At 55.4% G+C, this 20,383-nt stretch overlaps 1 protein-coding gene across 7 annotated transcripts in view; it reads right to left on the minus strand.

The window, feature by feature from the left end:
* Positions 1-211: 211 nt before the first annotated feature.
* Positions 212-20,383, minus strand: part of CFAP99 (cilia and flagella associated protein 99) — a 45,329-nt gene continuing 25,157 nt past the window's right edge. For 3 of the 7 annotated variants that reach the window (XM_036921219.2, XM_036921216.2, XM_036921220.2), the window contains 12 exons: positions 19,311-19,423; positions 17,477-17,654; positions 14,797-14,877; positions 14,597-14,671; positions 13,691-13,792; positions 13,367-13,455; positions 12,632-12,836; positions 4,973-5,114; positions 4,598-4,749; positions 3,562-3,767; positions 1,834-2,005; positions 213-1,530 (listed from right to left, as the gene is read on the minus strand). In XM_036921219.2, coding sequence (XP_036777114.2) covers positions 1,414-1,530; positions 1,834-2,005; positions 3,562-3,767; positions 4,598-4,749; positions 4,973-5,114; positions 12,632-12,836; positions 13,367-13,455; positions 13,691-13,792; positions 14,597-14,671; positions 14,797-14,877; positions 17,477-17,654; positions 19,311-19,423 — 1,632 coding nt within the window. In that variant the 3' untranslated portion in view covers positions 213-1,413. Of the gene's footprint in view, positions 1,531-1,833; positions 2,006-3,561; positions 3,768-4,597; positions 4,750-4,972; positions 5,115-12,631; positions 12,837-13,366; positions 13,456-13,690; positions 13,793-14,596; positions 14,672-14,796; positions 14,878-17,476; positions 17,655-19,310; positions 19,424-20,383 lie in introns of all 7 variants that reach the window. The other 4 variants (XM_036921218.2, XM_057502040.1, XM_057502042.1 and 1 more) reach the window with 4 other exon arrangements.

The raw sequence follows: 20,383 nt of genomic DNA on the forward strand, positions 1-20,383 counted from the left end.
ATGGCCTTTAGGGATGTTGTGAGACTAGAACTACCACCAGCTTAGAGACAGAGCTGGATCAAGCATGTCCTGAAGTTCACTCTTCTTTTGGATTACTGGTTATGAGAGCTAATAATCCCCTTTTGAAACCTTCAGAGCACCTGAGGGACTCTGGACAGATTATCATCAATGTATTCCCACTATATCAAATGAAATGTGTTTGAATCACACAACACAATCTTAAGAAATGTCATGTTTATTTCTTAAAGTGAAATTTAACCTGTTCCCACCTCTAATTTGTCAAGGAGGTGAGAAATTCCTCTTTTTACCAACCTGAGTTGGGGAAAGTCCTGGGGTTCTGACAGGGCTCCGAATGTTGGGATGGAACTCTGGTCTTTAGGCTTTCCACTTCCAACATTCCTGCCTTCCTGATCTGAATGTGGCCTGAATCTGAATCAGCACCCCCTTGAGGTTCCATCTCCTCCGCAGACCCAAGAATGATGTGGGGGGAATGTCTCTTCTGGACATCTATGCCCCTGGCGGTTCCAGCCTCTCCCTTACTGCCCTCCACCCCATGGGCTTACCCATACCCTCTCCTTCCTGAGAGCTGCATCTCCCCTGTGCTTTAGTCATGCGGCTGTCATTAAACCAGCCTGCCCTCAAAGCCACTCCCTCTCCAGCCCGATGCTGGGTCCCAGGATTCAGGTGAGTGAATAAGTCCTGGTCCTGGCTGTGGGTGAGCTCCTGCCCAGTGGCCCCAACCTTTTTCCTTAGGTGATGCTGGAGAAGGCTGGGCAGAGCTGTAAAGTCACCCAGGCTCAGCTTTGTGTCCCGGCTCTCAGGACCACTGGACAAAGCACCAGTGGCCTCAACAGCAAAACCGGCTGCAGGCAGTTCTTACACCCCCAGCCGCCTGCCGGTGCAGTAAAGTCTACTTGAGTGAGATAAGGCATGAGAAGGGCCAGTTCCTCATAGCTCAAGTATTCTGGTCACTTCTCCAACCAAACACACACGCATAATCACACAACCAGTCTTGGAGATTCTCAGGTTACGCCACCCGACTCCGGGCAGAGTGGGGACTCCAGGTTTCCACATGCAGAGGGGGCTCGGGGTACTCCAAAGAGGGACGCCGGCAATGCTTGCGCTGGGCCATGGGGAAGAATTAGGATCCGAGTTCGCGTATCCAGGTTGAGCAAATAAAATACAAGACGCCCGGATAAATTTGAAATAAAGAGCGGATACCTTTTTAGCATAGTTCGTCCCACGAAGAACTGGACGTCCTACATTTTACCTGGCAACCCTGCTCTGGGCAGGTGTAGACTGGGGCGCGGTGGGGCCTGGAGTAGGGGTGCGGGGTGGACAGGGAAGGGCTGGAGGGGCGCGCGGGGCCGCGCACACTTTATTCCGGGAGGGGGCGGGGCGGGTCCGCCAGGCTCAGGCCGCCTCCAGGTCGCGCGCGCGCCCGCACGCCGAGCCTCTCCGCTGCCGCGCACGCAGCCTGCGCTCCCGGCTCTGCTCCAGCTCCAGCCAGTGTTGCGCCTCCAGCTGCGCCTGCGGGAGTCGGGCAGCCGGAGGGGAGGTGGGCGCGGGATAGGCCCAGCCCAGAGACACTGCGCCGGCCCGACGCTCCCCGCCCCCCGAGGCCACGCCCCTCCAAACAGCCCCTCCGCTCCGCGACCCGCAGAGGCGTGCCCTAGGCTCCCCGATCCCGACACCGCACCCGCGACCCCGCGATCCCCAGCCTTCCGGCCCCGACCCCGCACTCCCTCGAAACTATTCCCTTGACGCCCCTCCCTAGCCTCCCTGACCCAGACAGACACGGCGTTCCCGCCACACCGCCCCTCCGGGTCTCACCCTCGGCTGGGCGCGCGGGGCCCGCGGCGTCCGCGGCGCCGACACATGCAGCAGGGGCGCCTGCCTGCGGCGCTCAGCCGCGGTCTCCTCGATCCTGCGCTGCAGCGCGAGGACGCGCTCGTCCTGGGAGCGCAGCCCCGGGGCCGCCGCCCCCGCTTTCTTCTCCTCCCACCTGGGCGGGCGACAGGGCGGAGTAGGCGGGGCCCTCAACCCCGGGCTAACGGGAGGACGCGAGTGCACAGCAGGCCCTCCACGGACCGCTCGGATGGCGTTCCCCAGAGCCTCTAACCTATTTGCTGTTTCTACTTCACATTTTAATAAAGTATTCCCTGTGAATTAACTACATGTGTATCTGGGGTTAAAAAAAAGTGAAAGCCTCATTTTATCTTGCTTCCTTTACTACTGTTGTCTAGAGGTAATGGCCGCTAATTCTGTGCTACCTCTGCAAATCACCGTGCTGGGCCACTTGTCCTTCTGAAATGAGGTCTCATCATGCAGACTGTTCCCTGAGGCTGTGGTTTAAGCGCACATCACAGCATCTGGGCATTTGTAGGTGCTGTACTCTGGGATACCAACTGCACAGGGCTTCAGGAGCTTTATTAGTGGGGTTGGGCCCCTGGAAGCTGCTCCCCACCTACCAGACTGCACTTGGGATCCGTCAGGCTGTGCCCAGCAGCAGGGAAGAGGTGAGGTCTCCTGCCCATCCCAGTGCTTGCCACATTGGCGTTCTGCCAGGGGCCAGCCATCCCTCCCTGGGCAGCCCCCTGCAGTTGTCCCTGGCCTCCTGAATCACAACGAGAGCAGCAGCCACTCAGAACCAATAGTGATGGGTTTTGTGTCTGTCCTTCCTTCTGTCCATGCTGCCATCCTATCTCACTTAGACACCATCTCTGGAGCTCTGGTTGCCAGACCCTGAGCCAGGTATACTGTGACAGGGGTGGGCACCACCTCCCCTGGGGCAGCCTTGTCTTTCCTGGGATGGGGCCAGGGCCCTAAGGCCAGCCTGACTCTGGGGGTGACACCGACCTGCGCCTGACTGAGTGGCATGGAATGGCCACATGGGGCTGGAAAAGCCACCATGATGGTCCCGAAACAAAAACCAAAAAGGGGGTGTGAGTACGTGCTCTCCACGAAGAGAGTAGAGATGCTTGGCAATCAAATGCCTGTGTGAGTCTCAACTGGGTCCTGGTTTAAAAAGGAAAAAAAGTTGTATCAATAAAAAGTTATGGCAAACAGTCTCGGGACCCCTGGAGAAATGCAAACATGGACAGGATATTTAGATGATATTGGGAATTTTTGTTAAGTTTTCTAGTCATGTCATTGTGCTGCATTTATGTAAGATAATGTCTTTTTTTTTTTTCAGAAGATGCACCCTGAAGTCTTTAGGTATGAAGCATCTGAAGCCTGCAACTACTTCCAAATGGTTCTGCAAAGACAGATCAGTTGCTAGCTAGCCAGATGAATCACTCAGCAAAGGTCATACCCGTGACCTGGATGCAGAATGACAGCACCTCGGTCATGGGAATCTGAGCCCTGGCTGCCTGGTTTCCCACCATTCCCATAGCCTAAAAACTGTTTAATAAAAGGAGGGGGAAGGGATTAGCACAAGGGGGCTGCTTGGCAGGAGGGTGTGGGTTGTTCAGAAGAGAAGGCACCCAGGAGTGTGCCAGGGCAGGCTTGCTGCTCCATGTCCCCTAGGTCCCTGCTCCTGGGTACGCTGGTACTGACCTTAAGGCCGCAGACCTGCCCATGGCCGCCCGGCACAGTGAGATCTGCTCCACCACGTTCTGCAGTTCCTGGCTCTTGGAGCGCTTGTCCTGAATGATCTGGTTCCGCTTGTCTTCCTCTGCGCGCCGCTGGGCGTCCTTGAGCAGGGCCAGCCGCTCTCGCAGCTCCACCATGGACATCTCCCCTTCCAGGCCATATCCAGGGATCTGCAGGTAGGCGGGGAGCCAAGCTGGAGCCAGGCCATGCCCAGCCTGCCCTGCCACCTCCTGCACCTGGATCTTCCCTCCGCACCAGTGCTGTGCCCTTGCTAAGTCCCGTTGGCCTGACCCCTGAGCCCAGGAGGCCTCTTTCCCTCTGTCAGTAGCTCTGTGTGACATGTCCACCATCCAGCTTCTCCATCTTGGGCTGCTCTACAGCCCTAGACCTGTGTGGGGGAATAGACATCTCTCCTGGGTGCCCTGTAGGCTCCTCCGCTGGCAGGGCCCCAGTGATGCTCCCCAAGCCAGCACTGTCTCTCCAAGCCAGAACCTGGGTGCTTGGGCAGAGAGCCTTCTGGACTCTCCCCCATCCCCCGTGACCAGGCCAGGCCACCAGGCCCACTTCCATGGCTCTCCCAGGCCTGCTCCCCACCTCACCAGGTGTCCGCCCGGCCCCTCCTGGTGCTCCTCGTACAGGTTTCCAGGCACTGGGGCCCTCTCAGCCTCCTGCCCACCTAGCTGTGGGCTTTCCTTCCCACAGGGCTGGGGGAGTCCCAGGACCTCCCTCAACATGCAGCTCCATGAAGCCTACCTTGCCCACCCCCAGGGCCCTGTCCCCCAGGGTTTACAGAGATCCCCCTGCAGCTATGAAACTGTGGGCCAGACCCAGGCCTCCAGCACAGCAGGTGCAGAGCCCACAGCCCGGCATGGGCAGCCAGGCAGACCATGGTCTGAGGTGAGACCTCCTCCAGTCTTGGTGGAAACTCTGGACATGCTTCCCATGGTGGTGCCAGGACATCGCTGGACGGGGCGTGGGCTCCAGGGAGCTGTGTCCTCACCTGGGTCAGGTCCACGAGTTTGCCCTTGCGCATGGGCTGCGTCTCCAGGGCTCGAAGCTGGGAGATGAGCTCACAGCGCCGTCTCTGCTCCTCCTTGGCTGCCTCTGCACTGCGCTGCAGTAGCTCCCGGCTTTCCTCTATCACCTCCTGAACTTAGGGGCCAAGTTGGGTGCTGAAGGGGTCTGAGAGTGGTCCCGCAGGTGGTGGACAGTGGGTACCTCCCCCTGGGAGAGCCTGTCCAACTCCAGCCTTCTCTCAAGGGCACCCCGGCCTTCCCAGACCCTAGAGGCTCACCCTAGGCAGGATGCCAGCCTGTGGTCTGAGTTGGGGGGAGTGGAGTGGGCATTGCCTTGTGACACACAGCCCCTGCCATACCTATCTGCTGGCGGCCTTTCAAGAGCTTTGTCTGCGCCACCTTGACGTTCTTCTGTGCCTCTGTCACCCGCTCCACCAGCTCCCTCATGGACCTTTCCTCCTGCAGGCGCCTCTCAGCACACTGCTGCATCAGCTCAGTCATCTGCTCAGACACCCGACCCACATGCTCATTGCTGGAGGGGCCCCTGGAGCAAGCCTGTGCCCGCCTCCTGCCCTAGCTCTGGGAGCAGACTCTGAATGCCCCTGGAGCCTAGATCTAAGCTCATCAGGTCCTGGTGGCCCCTGGAGGTCGGGCCCACTGGAGAAGTTGCATTTCACACCCCCTGCTTCCTCCACTGTGGTCCTGGGGTTGTGAGCCCAGAATTATGCAACCACCTACCTAGAGCTGGTGATGAGGCTGGGGAACGCAGCCAGTGGGGTCCTGGAGAAACCTCATCAGAGCTACTGGGTTTGCCTGGAAGCCCACCCACCCTGGACTCCAGTTAAGAGGTAAGGGCGCTCATTACTTTGAAGTCGCATGGAGCTGGGTGTTCAGATACTGCCTGGGTCCACACACAGGACATGCCAGCCCCCGGGAAGCCCAGGCTCCCTGTCACATGGCCCCCTCTTCTCATGGTGCCTCAGAAGTGTGAAGCCCTAAACAGAGGGATGTGGCTCTGCAACTGGACTGGTATAGAGTGTCCCTCTGTGCCTCGTCCAATCTGCCCAGCACTGCATTTCTTAGCCACATTCGAGTTACTTGCCTGGATTGTAGCAGGCTTATTTTTGTGACTGTATGTTTTAGGGAAACTATCACAACGCTTTGATTTGTTCTACTGTTGATGGACATTCAGATTATTTCCAGTTTGGTGTGATTGTGAACAATTCTGAATAATATTTTCAGTTCTCAAGATATTACAAAGGACAGCATGAGATTTAGACCCCCTGTAACGGGCCCAGCGCTGACAGAGAGCGATTGGACTCTCAGCTCGAAGTCTTGGCAACTGAGAGCTCATGTTGAAATGCATGTTATGTTGAGAATCAGCCTGCAGGCAGATTGGACTCCAGGTTTAGAGCCTAGGCAGGAAGTAATCCTTTTGTAAAACAATTTGCTGGCATGGATCAATAATGGTTCTTGACCATCCCTTTTTATGCTGTACAATTTCATTCCAGGTTCTAAGAAAAGGAACCAGGCTCCTGGCTGGGGCAGGGAAGACCCAAGGAGACCTGGAGCATTTTATAGTGCCACCAAGTAAGGAAGTGCTCAAAAAACAAACAGGTAGAGGGCATGACAGAGGACACAGGCACCGACCTGAAAGAGCTCCCAAGAAAGTAAGCAACGGCACAAAGGGCACAACAAACGTGGGTGCGTCCACACGATGTAGATCAGTGACTGGATGAATGACTAGGACAAAGAGACCAGTCTCCCAGGCAGGAGAATTTCCAGTAACTGCCTGCCTCCCTGAGTATGGGCTCCGCCCAGAGACGGCCTTCCAAAGGGAACAGTACAGAGAGGGGGACAAGAGCAGAGGAGGAACCTGGAAGGCACGACCTCGACCGGGAGACCAAGGTCACCATCAACAGCTGAACGTCCGTTGGCAGCGTGTGCCCTTGACAGGTCGTGGTGGCGCGGGCACCCTGCTGCTGGGGTCTTCCTCCCCACGCCACCCCAACCTGGTCGGGAGGCCAGACACACCCCAGCAGAGGATGGTCTGCAGGGTGCCTGCCAGCCCTCCTCTGCACAGTGGAGGTCACCAGAAGCCAGGAAAGTCCCAGAGAGCCATCTCAGTCAAGAGGCATCTGAGGCGACACCCAAGGGCCATCCATGGCTGGGCAGCCTCGTGATGGAGATGTCTGTGCTGGGCTGTGTTTTTGCTGGGTTGGCCCCAGAGGCCTGTGTGGGGCATGAGATGTCACCACAGAGGAAGCTGGCTAGGGAGCACGTGACTCTCTCTGCCACCTGTGTAACTTTTCTCTCACTCTTAAAAAACCATCCAAAAATAAAAGTTTTATCCTAAGAAGTACTTTAGAAAACTGTATAGTAAGTTAGAGAAATGCTTGTGTGAAAATGCGAGATGAGAAAAAGTGCCCCCCAAACACAGAAGGTTCCCTGCAAGCAGGCAAGCTGGGCCTGGGGCAGGGCGGGACTGAGCCCTGGCCCGAGGCCAGCACTGGGACTCTGAGGACAGCGCTCTCGGCCCAGACATGCTGGTGCCACGGTGTGTCTTGCTCTCGGCAGGCTGCCCACATGACCTGGGGACTGTGGCCGCCGGCCGCAGGTGGCAGGGGTGGTGCTGGTGTCCGGGCTCAGAGGGTGACCCAAGCGCCAGCATTCAGTTTCGGGACTGGGCTCAGGGAGGCACTGGGGCGCAAGGCCCCCCAGCTCTGCCTGGCGCGAACCCCGGCCCCATGCTGGCCAGTGCGCCCGGGCCCACACCACAGGTACTGCTGGGTTTTTCACAGACCCCTCTTCCTCCTGCAAGGCCTCGTGGACCAGGGCCGCACTGCCCTGGCACCAAGAGGGACAGGACTTGGCATCCTGCGTCCCTCCTAGCTGCGCGTAGTTTGGAGAGCAGGGGGCGCTGTCCGCGGGCCCTTAGGCCCCACCGTGGACGAATTCAAGCAAACACGTTCATCACTGAACAGGGTCCATGGGGCAAAGACAAACGGGAAAACTCTGCGGGGCTTCCAGGCTGAACAATCTAGTTGAACACTTTGGTGAAATGCACTCAGAGAATGGTCACCCAGGACAACCAGAATATGAAATGTTGCTCACCCAGGGGATTTCTTGATATTGGTATTGCTATTCTGATTGATCTCACTGTGATTTTTTAAAAGTAAGTAATTTTGTTATTACTTTAACCATTTGATCAATATACCTACTTACTTGTATGGTTCATCAAATTACTTTAAAAGGGGATAACATTATTTAAGTGAAAAAAATACATTCAAGTCACTTATTATAAGGTGATGTGAGAGCCATACTCATGATTTAAAAACTATATCCTTTCCCAGCCCTGTTGCTAGAGTGCCTTAATATCGGTCACCATAGAAAAACAGAAATGCTCCTCCTCCGCGGCCCCAGCCCTGGAAATCAATACTGGTCTGTAATGAGGGTCCTGGGCTTGGGAGAATAACTAAATCTATGTCTCAAGCAGAGGAAATTTAGGTGGGCCCAGAACATCTTGCCTCTCAAAAGCAAACATCTCCACAGGCGCCAGAGAGGGGCAGCAGAGCAGGGAGGCGGGCTCCCACGGGGCCAGGCTGTAGCGACGGGGCCTCTGGCCGACACCAAATTTACACTTCATGAAGCACAGCCCTAACCCTAACCCTGGCCCTTAAGATTGCAAGGCTGCCAGAGTCATCAGTCATCACATGAACTGCACGAGAAAAATTAAAATCCCTTTTGTCTTCAAATATTTACTGCCATCTAATCTGATTATATTTATAAAATGTGTTAGTCATCTAAATGCATATAGCTGGCATTCCAGGACAGGGAAAGAATTCTCTGAGCTTATAAAGGAAGGCCCAGTCAGTGTCAGCTGGACTTTGAGAGCCACAAACTGGGCTTGAGGCACTGCCCTCAGGCAGCCTAGTCATGAGGACAGTCCATCCCGAGGCCAAGGGACTCACCGGCAGAGTGCCCGAGGGGGCTGGGCCACGGTGCTCTTACAGGGTGCCTTTCCCCACACTGTTCCTGGGTGGCCTGGATTCTTGGTGGTGAGTAAATAATAAAATGAACTCAAAGCAAGCAGAAGGAAGGAAATGACAAAGAGAACACATCAATGACATTGAAAACAGCAAAACAATAGGAAAATAAATGAAACGAAAAGCTGGTTCTTTGAAAAGACTTATGAAATGGACAAATCTCTAGCAAGACTTATAGAACAAAAATAGACACAAACAGTAATATAAAAATTGAAACAGGTTATATCACTACAGAGCCTATAGACATAAAGGATGTGGTAACAGAATGTTACAAACAAAACTAAATGCATAAATTTGACAACTTAGTAAAATGGACCAATTCCTTAAAAACACAAACTACAACAATTCACCCACTGTGAAACCGATCATTTGAATAGCCCTACAATTTTTAAGGAAACTCAATTTGTAACTTAAAAGCTTCCAAAAAAGAAATCACCAGGCTTAGATGATTTCTCTAGAGAATTCCACCAAATGTTTAAAGAATTAATATCAATTCTACACTCTCTCTCCCAGAAAATAAAAAAAGAGAATACTTCCAAATTCACGTTATGAAGCTAATATTATCCTGATACCAAAGACAGTACAAAAAAACCCACAAAAACTATAGAGTAATATCCCTTATGAAACTATATGCAGAAAAACTCAAACAAAATTAAAATATTAGCGAGTAGAATCAGCATATATAAAAAGAATTACACAGCATAACCAAGTGGGATTTACTGTAGCAATGCCAGCCTGGTTCAATATTTGAAAATCTCTCAGGGTGACCTACCACATTAACAGGCTAAAGAGGAAAAGCCACATGATCATATCAATTGATGCAGAAAAGCATTTGGGAGAATTCAACACTTTTTTGTGATAAAAAAACTCAGAAAAATAGGAAGGAGGGGAACTTCATCAATTTGATAAAGAGTACATCTACAAAAAGCCTACAAAAAGCCTACATTCAACATTTTTCTTAATAGTGAAAGACTGATTTCCCCCTAGGATCCTGAACTAGGCACGAATGTCTGCTCTCACTCTTACTCAACATGGTACTGGAATTTCTAGCCAGTGCATTAAGGCAAGAAGAGGAAGTAAGAAGGAAGATCAGAAAGAAAGAAATAAAACTGTTCTTCTTTACAGACGACATGATTGTCTACATAGAAAATGCCAAGGAATCTACAATAAAACTCCGTGTTTGTCCTAGAAAAATAATAAGGAAGTTTGACAAGGTTACAGGATACAAGGTCAACACACCAACATCAATCGCATTTTAATATATTCAGTGAACCCATGGACACCAAAATTACAAATACAATGCCATTTACAATTACTCAGAAACAATAGAAGAAATACTTAGGAACAAATCTAACAGTACAGAAATTTAGCTGAAAACTCTATGACACAGATTAAATAAATAAAAGATTTAAATAAATGAAGAGAAACACTGCATTCGCTAATTGCAAGTTCTCAGATCTCAGACCAGGAGCAAGAACCTTCAAGTGGATTAGAGATCCAGATGTAAAAATGAAGCCATGGAAATACTAGAAGAAAACATGAGTGAATTCCTCTATAGCATGGGTACGGGAAAAATCTTTCTCACTATTCAAAATCCAAACACAGTTAATTAAAAGATTCATTGTTGATGACATAACAATCATGTGTGCATGGCAAAAGACATCATAAGCAAAGCCAAATGATAAATTGGAAGAAAATGTCTGCAACAATATATCATAGATAAAGGTTGCTTTCTCTAATATTTAAACAACTCTTAAAAATCAAAGAAAACAAGGTTAAAAGCCCAGTAGAAAAAGGCCATGGTCAACTAATCTTTGACAAAGACCCCAAGAAAACTCAATAGGGAAGGGATAGTCTCTTTAACAAATGATGTTGGAAAAACTGTATGTCCACATGAGAAGAATGAAGTTGGACCCTTATCTTACACAGGACACAAAAATAAACTTAAAGTGGGTTAAAGACTTAAACATAGGACCTGAAACCATAAAACTCCTAGAAGAAAACATAGGGGAAAAGCTCTTTGATACTGGTCTTACCAATAATTTTTTTTGGATATGACATCAAAAGTACAGGCAACAAAGACACAAAGCAGACTTGTGTCTGACTACAGCTTCTACAGAGTAGAGGAAACAATTAACAAGATGAAAAGGCAACCTACGGAATGGGAGAAAATACTGCAAACCCGATACATGATAAGAGGTTAATACCCAAAATATGCTATAACAAAAACACCCAGATAACCTGACTGAATGATGGACAAAGGACCTGAACAGACACTTCTCCAAGAAGACACACGAAGGCCAACAGGCACATGAGAAGGCGCTCCGCATCACTGATTGTCAGGGAAATGCAAGTGGAAACCGCAGCGCCCTGTCACCTCACATGTGAGGATGGCTGTCATAAAAGAGTCAGAAGATCAGTGTTGGTGAGGATACGGATAATGGGGAACCCTTGTGCCCTGTTGGTGGGCAGGGAAATTGGTACAGTGATTGTGGAAAGCAGTTTTTTAAATCTGTCCTCAAGAAATTAAAAATAGAACTGCCATATGATCCAGTGATCCCACTTCTGGGCATATATTCAAAGGAAATAAAAACCTCTATTTTGAAGAACTGTCAGCACTCCCATGTTTATCGCAGAATAATTGATAGTAGCCAAGACATGGAAACAACCTAAGTGCCCGGTGACTGACGAATGATGGCACACATATACAATGGAATACTGTTTAGCCTTAAAAAGGAAGGAAATCCTGCCTTTGTGGCCCCATAGATGAACCTGGAGGACATTATGCTGGGAGAAATCAGCCAGACTCAGAAAGTCGAATCCTGAGTGAGTCCAACAGTCAAATCCATGGAAGCAGAGTGGGATGGTGGTAGCCAGGGGCTGGGGAGGGGACATGGGGAGCTGCCGGCCAAGCGTGTAAGCTCACACGTAATAAATGAAATGCAAGTCAGAACTACACCGAGATAGCATTTCTCACCTATGAGATGGAAGCTAGTTCCTGAGTTTAGACAGTTCTCCTTGCCGGTGGGTCATGGGGATCCAGCCCCTCCAGCCGCTGGGGGAGGGAAGATGGGCCAGCCCCATGGTAGATGACGTGGCGTCTCTGGGAGAGCCTTGGGCCCCAGACGACAGGGGGAGAGCACCCACCCTGAGCACTCGGCTGCTCTCTCCCTGGCAGCGTCCTCTGGAGGTTCACCCCCATAGACAGGGACACCATGTGCACACAGTGGGTCAGCCAGGGAGGGATACTTCACGTAAGAAACAGGGAGTCAGACGTGCTGTCTAAACACGTGTATAATTTGCTGAGAAGGAAAGATAGAAAAGATAATCCAGAAATTAATGAAAATAATTAGGCCCCAGACAGGTAGGTGGAAATGGGCTTATAAAGACTTAGAAGAAGTGAAACTTCTCTGAGTCTATTTTGACTTCTATTTTTTAAAAAGTAAACTACAAAAGAAGGAAAGGCAAGTCCTGACATTAAGAACAAACAGACGAGAACAAGTCTGTCAGAAGGAGCCCAGTGACCTTGGGGCTTCCTGCAGCAGCCCTCAGCCATGTCCCCCTGAGGAGCCTTGGGGCCCATGGGCTCCCCCTCAGCCAGGCCCCCAGAGGCCTATGGGAGAGGACACCATGGCAAACATGGCCTTCCAGAAGTTTCTACCAGAACCACTGGTCTTTGTCAGGTGTGGATGTATGGCCCAAACGACCCTGCTGGTGAGGGCAGGGGCTGTCTGGGCCAGACAGTCCACCCTGGCCAGCTAATCCAAAATGCCTCTGGAACCCCCGCCTGTCGAGTGGAGACAGAGAAGCCATGGCCACTCCATGGGTCTTAGGAGGGCATGACCTGGGGTCAGCATACCAGCCAGTGACCCTGGGAGCAGCCAGGCTCGTGACTGGCCCCAGCCCCACAGCTCCTGGGCACAGGCAGGCCAGCCCCAGCCCCAGCCCCAGCCGCCCCCGCGGGCACGTCACCTCCTCCTTCTTCTGGTCGGCCTTCTGCTTGTTGCCCTGCATGAGCTGCTGCCGGGCCAGCACGGCCTCCTCGTGGCTGAGCTTCCCCAGGAGCCTCCGGCACTCGCCTGCCGCCAGCTGCTCCTCCTGGTCCTTTGCCTGCATCTTCTTCTGCCACTCGAGGAACTCAGAGAAGTCCCCGGCCCCGTCCACAAGCTTATCCACTCTGCGGAAGAGGGAAAGAGCAGGCCTTGAGTTCCTCCTGCAATCAGGGCTGACGCTGGCTACCGGGGGGCCACTGGGGTGGAAGCCCTCACAGGCGACAGCTGCTGTTTACCCAACGCTTACTCACCTACGGTCCACCTGTCCCCATCCTATGCATCTACCCTTCTTCCCACTGCATCTTCCACTGGTCTGTCTACTTACCTGGCTGCCCCTTGGACAGCTCTCTGTCCATCTTCTCATCTGATCAGCCACCCAAACTCCTACCCACCGCCCAACTCACGGGGTGAGCACTGGAGTCTGTAGCCCGAGGGAGGTTTGGGGTAGGCCAGGTTTCTGCTACACCACCTCCTACCAGTCCCTCCCTCACTGGGATTGTTTTCCAGGCTGCCACTGCAACCCTCACACCAGCCTGCTCGAGGCACTCCTGTCCCCCCAGGACCACAGCGTCAGGTACCCCCCTCATGTTCTGCCTGTCAACCTCCTCTCCTGCACCCCCTCCTCCAGAGAGACCTGGGAACTGCTGCCCCTCACCTCTGCAGCTCTCTCTCCACCTGCCGCTGGTATAAGGCCCCTTCTCTCAGGATGGCAGCCGCATTCAGCTTGATGGGGATGTTATTAGGCTGTTGGAGAAAGGAGGCTGTGGCCTGGGGTGCAGGGCCCTAGGGGGCAGCAAGTTCCCGCTGCTCTTCACACCTGCCCTCCCGCCGTCTGCCCTTAGGGTGGGCCATCCTCAGGGCCTCCAGCTCTGGCCATCTGGGACCCCCAGGGCAGAACAGGCCAGGAGGCAGGTGCCCAGGGTAGGAGGCCTGGAACCTGCACCCTGGCCCACCCTGACTGCTCAGGAACACCCCTCACCCTGTAGAAGGTCAGCTTCGGAGTCTTGAGGATTCGGGGCATGAATCGGAGCTGAAGGTTCTTCTTGGAGCCCTGCAGGAGTCGGGAACTGGCACCTGTGCCCTGTAGGTGCCCTCAAATGCACCTTGGTTGAATAATGGGCCCAGCGCCCCTGGGTGGCCCAGAACAGTCCCCTCTGTCCTGGCTCCAGCTGCTCACCCATGTGTTCTGCCCCAGCCCAGCCCTGCCCACAACCCCACAGGGCAGCTCCCCTGCCCTCCACAGGCTTCCTGGGCCTTGTGGGGGTGCTGGGCCACCCAGACAGAGGCAGGGAAGGTGCAGGGCCTGGGGACTGCGGCTCCCTGTTGGGGGTCCTGAGCTCAGCTGTCAGCTGCGCTGGGGACTGGTTGCCTTCCTGGGCTGCTCCCTGAGTCTCTCTCTGCTCCTGGCCCAGCCTACTGCTGCTCTGCAGACACCCCCAGGCGGGCACCACAGCCATGGTGGACAAGCAGCTGCAAAAGTCCCCTGCTCCCCACAAAGTGCACTGCTCTGCTGGGTGCCCACTTCCCCAGCCTGCTTTACCTGCCTGAGGGCCACCTCATCCTTGCGGGTCTCGCCCTTTGACTTTCTCTTTACTGACAAACTTACCTTGGGCTCTTTTTTTCTTGTATAAATCCTAAGTGCTTGGTATGGAAAATCCAGAAATGCCCAGAGAGTGCAACTACCCCGTGGTCTTGGAGGCACGTCTGTGGCTGCCCACGTGGGCTGCACCCAGCCTGGCCAGGGAGCCCTGGGGGCCTGCCCCTTCATGGCCTGAGACAGGAAGGCTTAAAGAAGTGGCTCATCGTGTCGTCGCTGGCATGGCATAGGGAGGACCTCTCCTGTGCCGTGAGCAAACGCCCCGGGGCGCGGAGGGCTGGGCGGTACCTGCGTGGGGGGCTCCCTGCGGGACCTGGGCACTGCGCACTGCATCTCCTCGACGTTGGCCCTCAGCAGCAGCTCCTGCGGCAGCAACGGCGGCTCTGGCCCCCCAGGTGCCCGGCCAGCCGCGGACCACCCGCCCCACCTCCGCCCCGCCTCCTGCACCCGGCAGGGCCTCTGGGAAGGCAGGGCCGCACGCTCCCCACCTCTGCCCTCCGGCGATTGTGTCTCTTGGCCTTGTCCAGCAGGTGCTGCTCCTTGGGCTGTTGGTAGGTGCTCCTGGGGACCTGGTGGGAAGGCACGAGGGGATCCATGGTCAGAAGCTGCTGCCTGGAGGGAGGTGCGGGGAGGGTGGGCTGGGGAGCCCGGCCAGAAGCAGGGCTGGAAAGCAGGCTCTGCACTCTGACCCGGCCTGCTGGCTGTTGGCAGGGAAGGACACCAGGCCAGCAGCAGGAAGAAAGGTGGTCAAGCACAGCTCAGGCCCACCGGACACTAGGGGTACCCACAGAGGGTAACTGGTGGGTAGAGACTGAGGGAGAAGGCTGGGGCCAAGGAATTGAGCGTCAGTGAAGGGGGGCTGTAACATTAATACTGCAGAGATCAGGCGGCCTGAGGAGTGTCCACGGGGGCCAGTCTCGGGACCCCTGGGATCTGGAGGACACAGTGTCCTTGGGGAGGGGGCAGAGCTGTCCAAGAAACCCTCAACCTTCAGACTCCTGACTCCATGCACTCCCCCCTGCACATCTAAGGAGCATCAGAAACTCATCACATCCAAACCTGAAACCCACATCTTCCCCCAAACACTACTACCTCCACCCGCCAACTCCGATTGCTGTCCATTCCTGGCCCAAATGGAGACCTCAGGTTCCTCTTGGCTCCCTCGTCAGCACCTCTTTCTCAATTCAGCATCCGTCTCAAATCCTGCCCACCGGTGTCATGGCATCTCCATAAACCCTCTCACGCTGTGCTCTGCCATCGGGTTCAGGCTGTGTCCCATTGCTCTTCTCCCTCAGCCCCCCCTTCCCCTCCTTCTCTCTTCCATTCCCCCCTGGTGCCCTTAAGCACTTGTGGGAGGGAAGGTAAGGCCCCAGGGCCTTTGCACATGCTTTGTCATCTGGAATGCTCTCTCCCAGACAAAGCAAACAGTTCACTTGCTTTCTACTTCCAGTTCTTCACCCCTGGCATCTCAGGAGGCCTGTCCTGGCTGCACAATCCAGAACTGCAAGCCCTCCAATTCTAGTCCCTTTTCCCTGAATTATCTTTTCTCCTCAGCACTTATCATCAACTAATACCCCATCCATTTCACTTATCCTGTTTAATATGTGAGCCCCGCAACAGAATTCACACTCCACAAAGGCATAGTGCTTGGCATGTACCAGGCATTCCCTAAGTCTTTGTTGAATGAACAAATTGGGGTGGGCCCTAAACCCAGGGGGGCAGAGAGTTCTGGGCAGACAGGGTGGAGGGAACAAGTCTGTGGTTCTAGCACAGCCAACCTGCAGGCCCCAAGGGAGGTGACTGTTCACCACTGCCTCATAGCTTATGCTGAGAGAAACTTAGCTATGGGGCAGGGCAGGGCATGGTGCCAGGAAGGGTACCAGGCAGAAAGGGAGAGAGATGCAGCTGGCAGGATGACCTGAGGTCAGCACACTGAGCCCTGAGGAGCTGGGGTCAGAAATGCTTGGGCCTTACAGAGGGGCAGCTGTGGAATGCTCAGCAGCAAGGCCTCTGATCATCCATCCATCCATCCATCCACCCATCTGTCAGGTATTTACTGATGGTCTGCCCTGAACCAGGGCTGTGCCAGGCACTAGGGGATATGGCACAGATAGGATGGATGAGCTATGGTAAAACAGACAGACCTGGAAATCACGAAGCAGCTATGAACTCTAACCGATGCTACAAAGAAAGGGAGCAGGGGTTGACAAGGAAAATTCAGTGAGGGCCTCATGGGAAGCCCTCTGGGAAGACAATGAGACCCGAGGCTGGTGGAAGGAGGCTGCAGCCCTGGCCCCCTAGCAGCATCACTGCACCCTCTGTTCAGCCCTTCATTCTGTTGGCAAACCACACTGGTTCTGGGAAACTGAGTCCCACACAGCTGCTTGGGGAAGAGCCTGGGACCAGTCAGAGCACTGCACCCCTGCCATCAGCTCTAGGTGGGAGTGCCACCTAAGCTGGTCTAATCACACCTTCATAGAATTCTGGGCCCTAGATATCCTCTCATGCCCCAGATGGCATAGAGTGTGGGTGAGGCATGGTTGTTTTGTTGCAATGAGGGACATTTGTCCAAAATAAAAAGTGACATGGAGAGGAGACAAGGACAGAGAGTTACAGAGAAGTATAGCTGGGATCCTGATCAAACCATGGCTGAAGCCCTTCCTACTTCAGCCGTGATGGTCAGCCAGTTCTCTTCGTCTAAAGCAGATGGAGCTGCTTTTTTCTTTAATCTGCTCTCCATAGCACTCTGGCTGACCTGAGGAAGTCAGGTCAGCAAGGCAGGGAGGAAGAAGGGAGAGGAAGAGGCCCTCAGGCGGGGACACAGAGACAGGCATTATCGCCTGCCCACGGTCTGAAGGGTGTGGAAAAGTAGACTGTGACCCAAATATGCAGGACAGTGCCATAGGGTTGAAAGGGGCCTCCAAGTGCCAAGTCCAGACGGGTCCGAGTGGCGTGGCCCCACAGCTTCACAGGGCACCTGCTGACCAGCCTCGGCATGTGGAAGGCAGGCGCAGGCTCGGCTGGGCTCTGCACAAAGAGGCAGGGTCCTGGGACGCTCCTGGCCTGGTCCAGGGCACACTCAGTCCTGGGATGGGCCCAGCCCCACTGGCCCGCATGGTCCACTCTCCCGGCCTGGCAGCCTGTGCCCAGTGCAGACACCTCACTTACTGGTCTTGGCTTGGCCATGGCAGGAACCGGCTCTGGCATGGGAATGGCACGAGATCTGGGGGTGGTCAGGTTGAACTCCTTGGGCTCTGTGACCTTAGCCTTGGTCTTTGAAAGGGGGGATTGATTGACCAGCATCGCCTCCAGCTGTTTGATCAGCTCCTGGACCTCCGGCTGCCATCTTGAAGGCAAAGGTGGGAGCAGCTGTTTAAGGTACAGCCCTTGGGATCCAAGGATGCCCAAGTGCTTGGGTCTACATGAGGGTAGGGGTGACAATGGGACCAACAGCCACTCTTCACTGAGTGCCCACTGCTGCACAGGCACAGTGCCAGCCACACCCTGGAGCCGCACAGGCAGGTGCCCCCCGGATAGACAAGGAGGAAGGTCCAGAGACATCACTGTCCTCGGCCACACTGGTGGGCGGGAGTCGGGAGGACCGAGAATGCGCTGCAGGAGCCCAGCGGCCTCTGATGAGCAGAGCGAAGCTGGGCCTGAGCAGGCGGCTCGGGGGAAGGAAGCTGGTGAGTCACAAAGGCCCCTTCTTGGGCCTCACCGTTGGCAGCAGGTGGAAGGGCGCTGCAGGAGAGGGGTGGGCAGGAGCAGAGCCTCGGGGTGGGGGTGTCCTGAGCAGGGGTTTGGGAGGGGTCAGGCCCCCCTTTCATGCCCCTACCCCATGCAGGCACAGCCCACCATCACCAGCCTGGCCAGTGTCCCCTCCTGTGGAGGTCCCCTGGGGCAGAGAGCATGGTCTGAATCACTCCTGGCCCCACTTGAGGGTCATGGCCACCATAGGGAGGAAGGGTATGTCTGAGAGCCAACAGGGAGTGGGGTCTCAGGAAGGGCAGCACAGGGCAGACAAGGGATGGCTGCAGGTGGGGCCGGGGTGGCGGGGATGGGGCACCCTCGACCAGGCTGAGCAGCTGCCCAGAGGTAGTTCTCAGGTCCCATAGGCCCAGGCCACTTATGACAGCCCTGTGGATGGGCAGCTCACCCAGCCTGGCTGGGACTGAGGACTCTGGTGAAGGGGCAACTCTGGAGGCACCCAGCCTGGGCCAGGCCTCCTCTCCCACAGGAGGGGCTTCCTTGGGCCTCCAGGTCTCCTGCACACAGCTGGCCCCTAAGTGGTCTGCTTGTGCAAAAACAGTCTACCTGTCTGCACGAAGATGGAGTGGCCCCCCCCCAGGCCTACCTGAAGGGAAGTAACTGGGGCCCTAGCAGCTTCTTCAGAGGGGCCAAGGGCAGGGCTGAGCCCTGTGCTGGTCCTCCGCTGTGGGTCCTGGCCTGCACCCACAGAACCGGCCTCTGCCTGTCACAGGAGGCAGGGAAGGACAGGCAGCCAGGGCGGCTCCGGGGTGACAGGCCCAGGAGTGGTGCTCTGGGGGGCACCAGAAAAAGATGGAGGCTTGACTCCCCCAGGAGCTGGCTGCAGGCTGCGTGGGCTCCAGCCCCACCCCACCCTGCCTCCTCACTCCTGGGATCTGCAAAGGGGTCAGGACCAGAGTCCCACAGGGTCCATGCAGGGGCCTGGCAAGACTGGGGCCACTGTCACAACCCTCTGTTCTGCACATGGGCCCTCACCCACTGACCTGTCTGGCCCTAAAAACCACTTCTGGCCCTTGGCCCCTGCCGGCCACCAGCCGGCCACCTGCTGTGGGGGTGGTCCCGGGCTCTGGGTCAGACCCTGGATCATGCCTGCTCCTCCTCCCATGGGTCCTGGCTTCTCTGAACCTCCTCACCCCTAATTTGGAGCAGCTACCAGCCCCTGCAGGGTCCTGGAGCAAGAAGGGAGCTCTCAGAAGTGTTCTGGGAGTGGGCTGCAGAGACCCTCACAGCCCACCTCATCAGGGGTGCAATCCAGTTCTCCTTCACATAGGCCGCCTCATAGACGAGGCTCCACTCATCCTTGACCCACGAGGACAGATTCAGGGGGCTGAAGAAGAACCTGAGGAACTGGCGAGAAGCAGGGCCATCAAGGTCTCGGCCAGACCCCACGTGGCTGAGCCCTGCGCCCTCAAGGGGGTCAGACCTCCACGCTGGAACAGAGGAACAGAGGAGGGGCCCGGCACCCAGCCAGGGAGCTGCTTCCCACCACCGGGCTTGTGCTCATGGCGGCGGGCACGCAGGCAGCCCTCCCCAGTCCTGGAGCACGTGCTAGTGGGGAAGGCAAGTCCCTGCTGGTGCTGGGGCCAGCTCCCCAGGACCCAGAAGGCCCACACCCCACTCCGGAGAGCCGCTGGTGGGCAAGGATAGGCAGCTGCCTGTCTCCCCCACTGCCAGCCCATGGGCCCTGGAATTCCAAGAATGGGTTGCACCATTTTCTTGTGTTTCCCTGTACCCAGGGCAGTGCTAGCAAGTAGGCCCTGGGGAGGTGGCGTGTCCCTCAGCTCCTGCCGTGGGGGGCTGGCCTCAGCGCGGAGGCTGAGGCTGTCTTTCCCAGGCAGGGCTGGGTGCAGTGCCCACGGTGCAGACCCTGTTGGGCCCTTGGAACAGCCCAGATGCAGCATGGCAGGGGCTTCCAGTGGCTGTGGGCTTCTAAAGGTGTCTCCCAGCTCCTGGCATTTACTGAACAGCTTTGGTTCCAGAAGACACAGGACCAGTTCAGCTCCCCGTGGAGGCCACCTTGCGGAGCTGGGGAATGCTTCCACACTGGGGATGGCAGCTCCTTGGGCTGACTGCGGCCCCCGGAGGTGGCCTTCTGCACAGGGGGATGAAGCTTAGGCCCCCAGCCCTGTACGAGGGGCACCCATGCATAGGGCCCTCTGGGTGGGCTGCTCTGCGGGGAGCATCCACCAAACTGAAACCACACCCCAGCTTGGAGGGCCTTGTCTCATCAGGGGGACCACTGCAGACCACTCAAACCAGGCTCCTAGAAAATGCTGGAAGGGGTAGCCCCAGGGCCTGGGGCTGCTG

This window comes from Manis pentadactyla, chromosome 5 (assembly GCF_030020395.1).
Source record: "Manis pentadactyla isolate mManPen7 chromosome 5, mManPen7.hap1, whole genome shotgun sequence".
Classification (NCBI taxonomy): Eukaryota; Metazoa; Chordata; class Mammalia; order Pholidota; family Manidae; genus Manis; species Manis pentadactyla.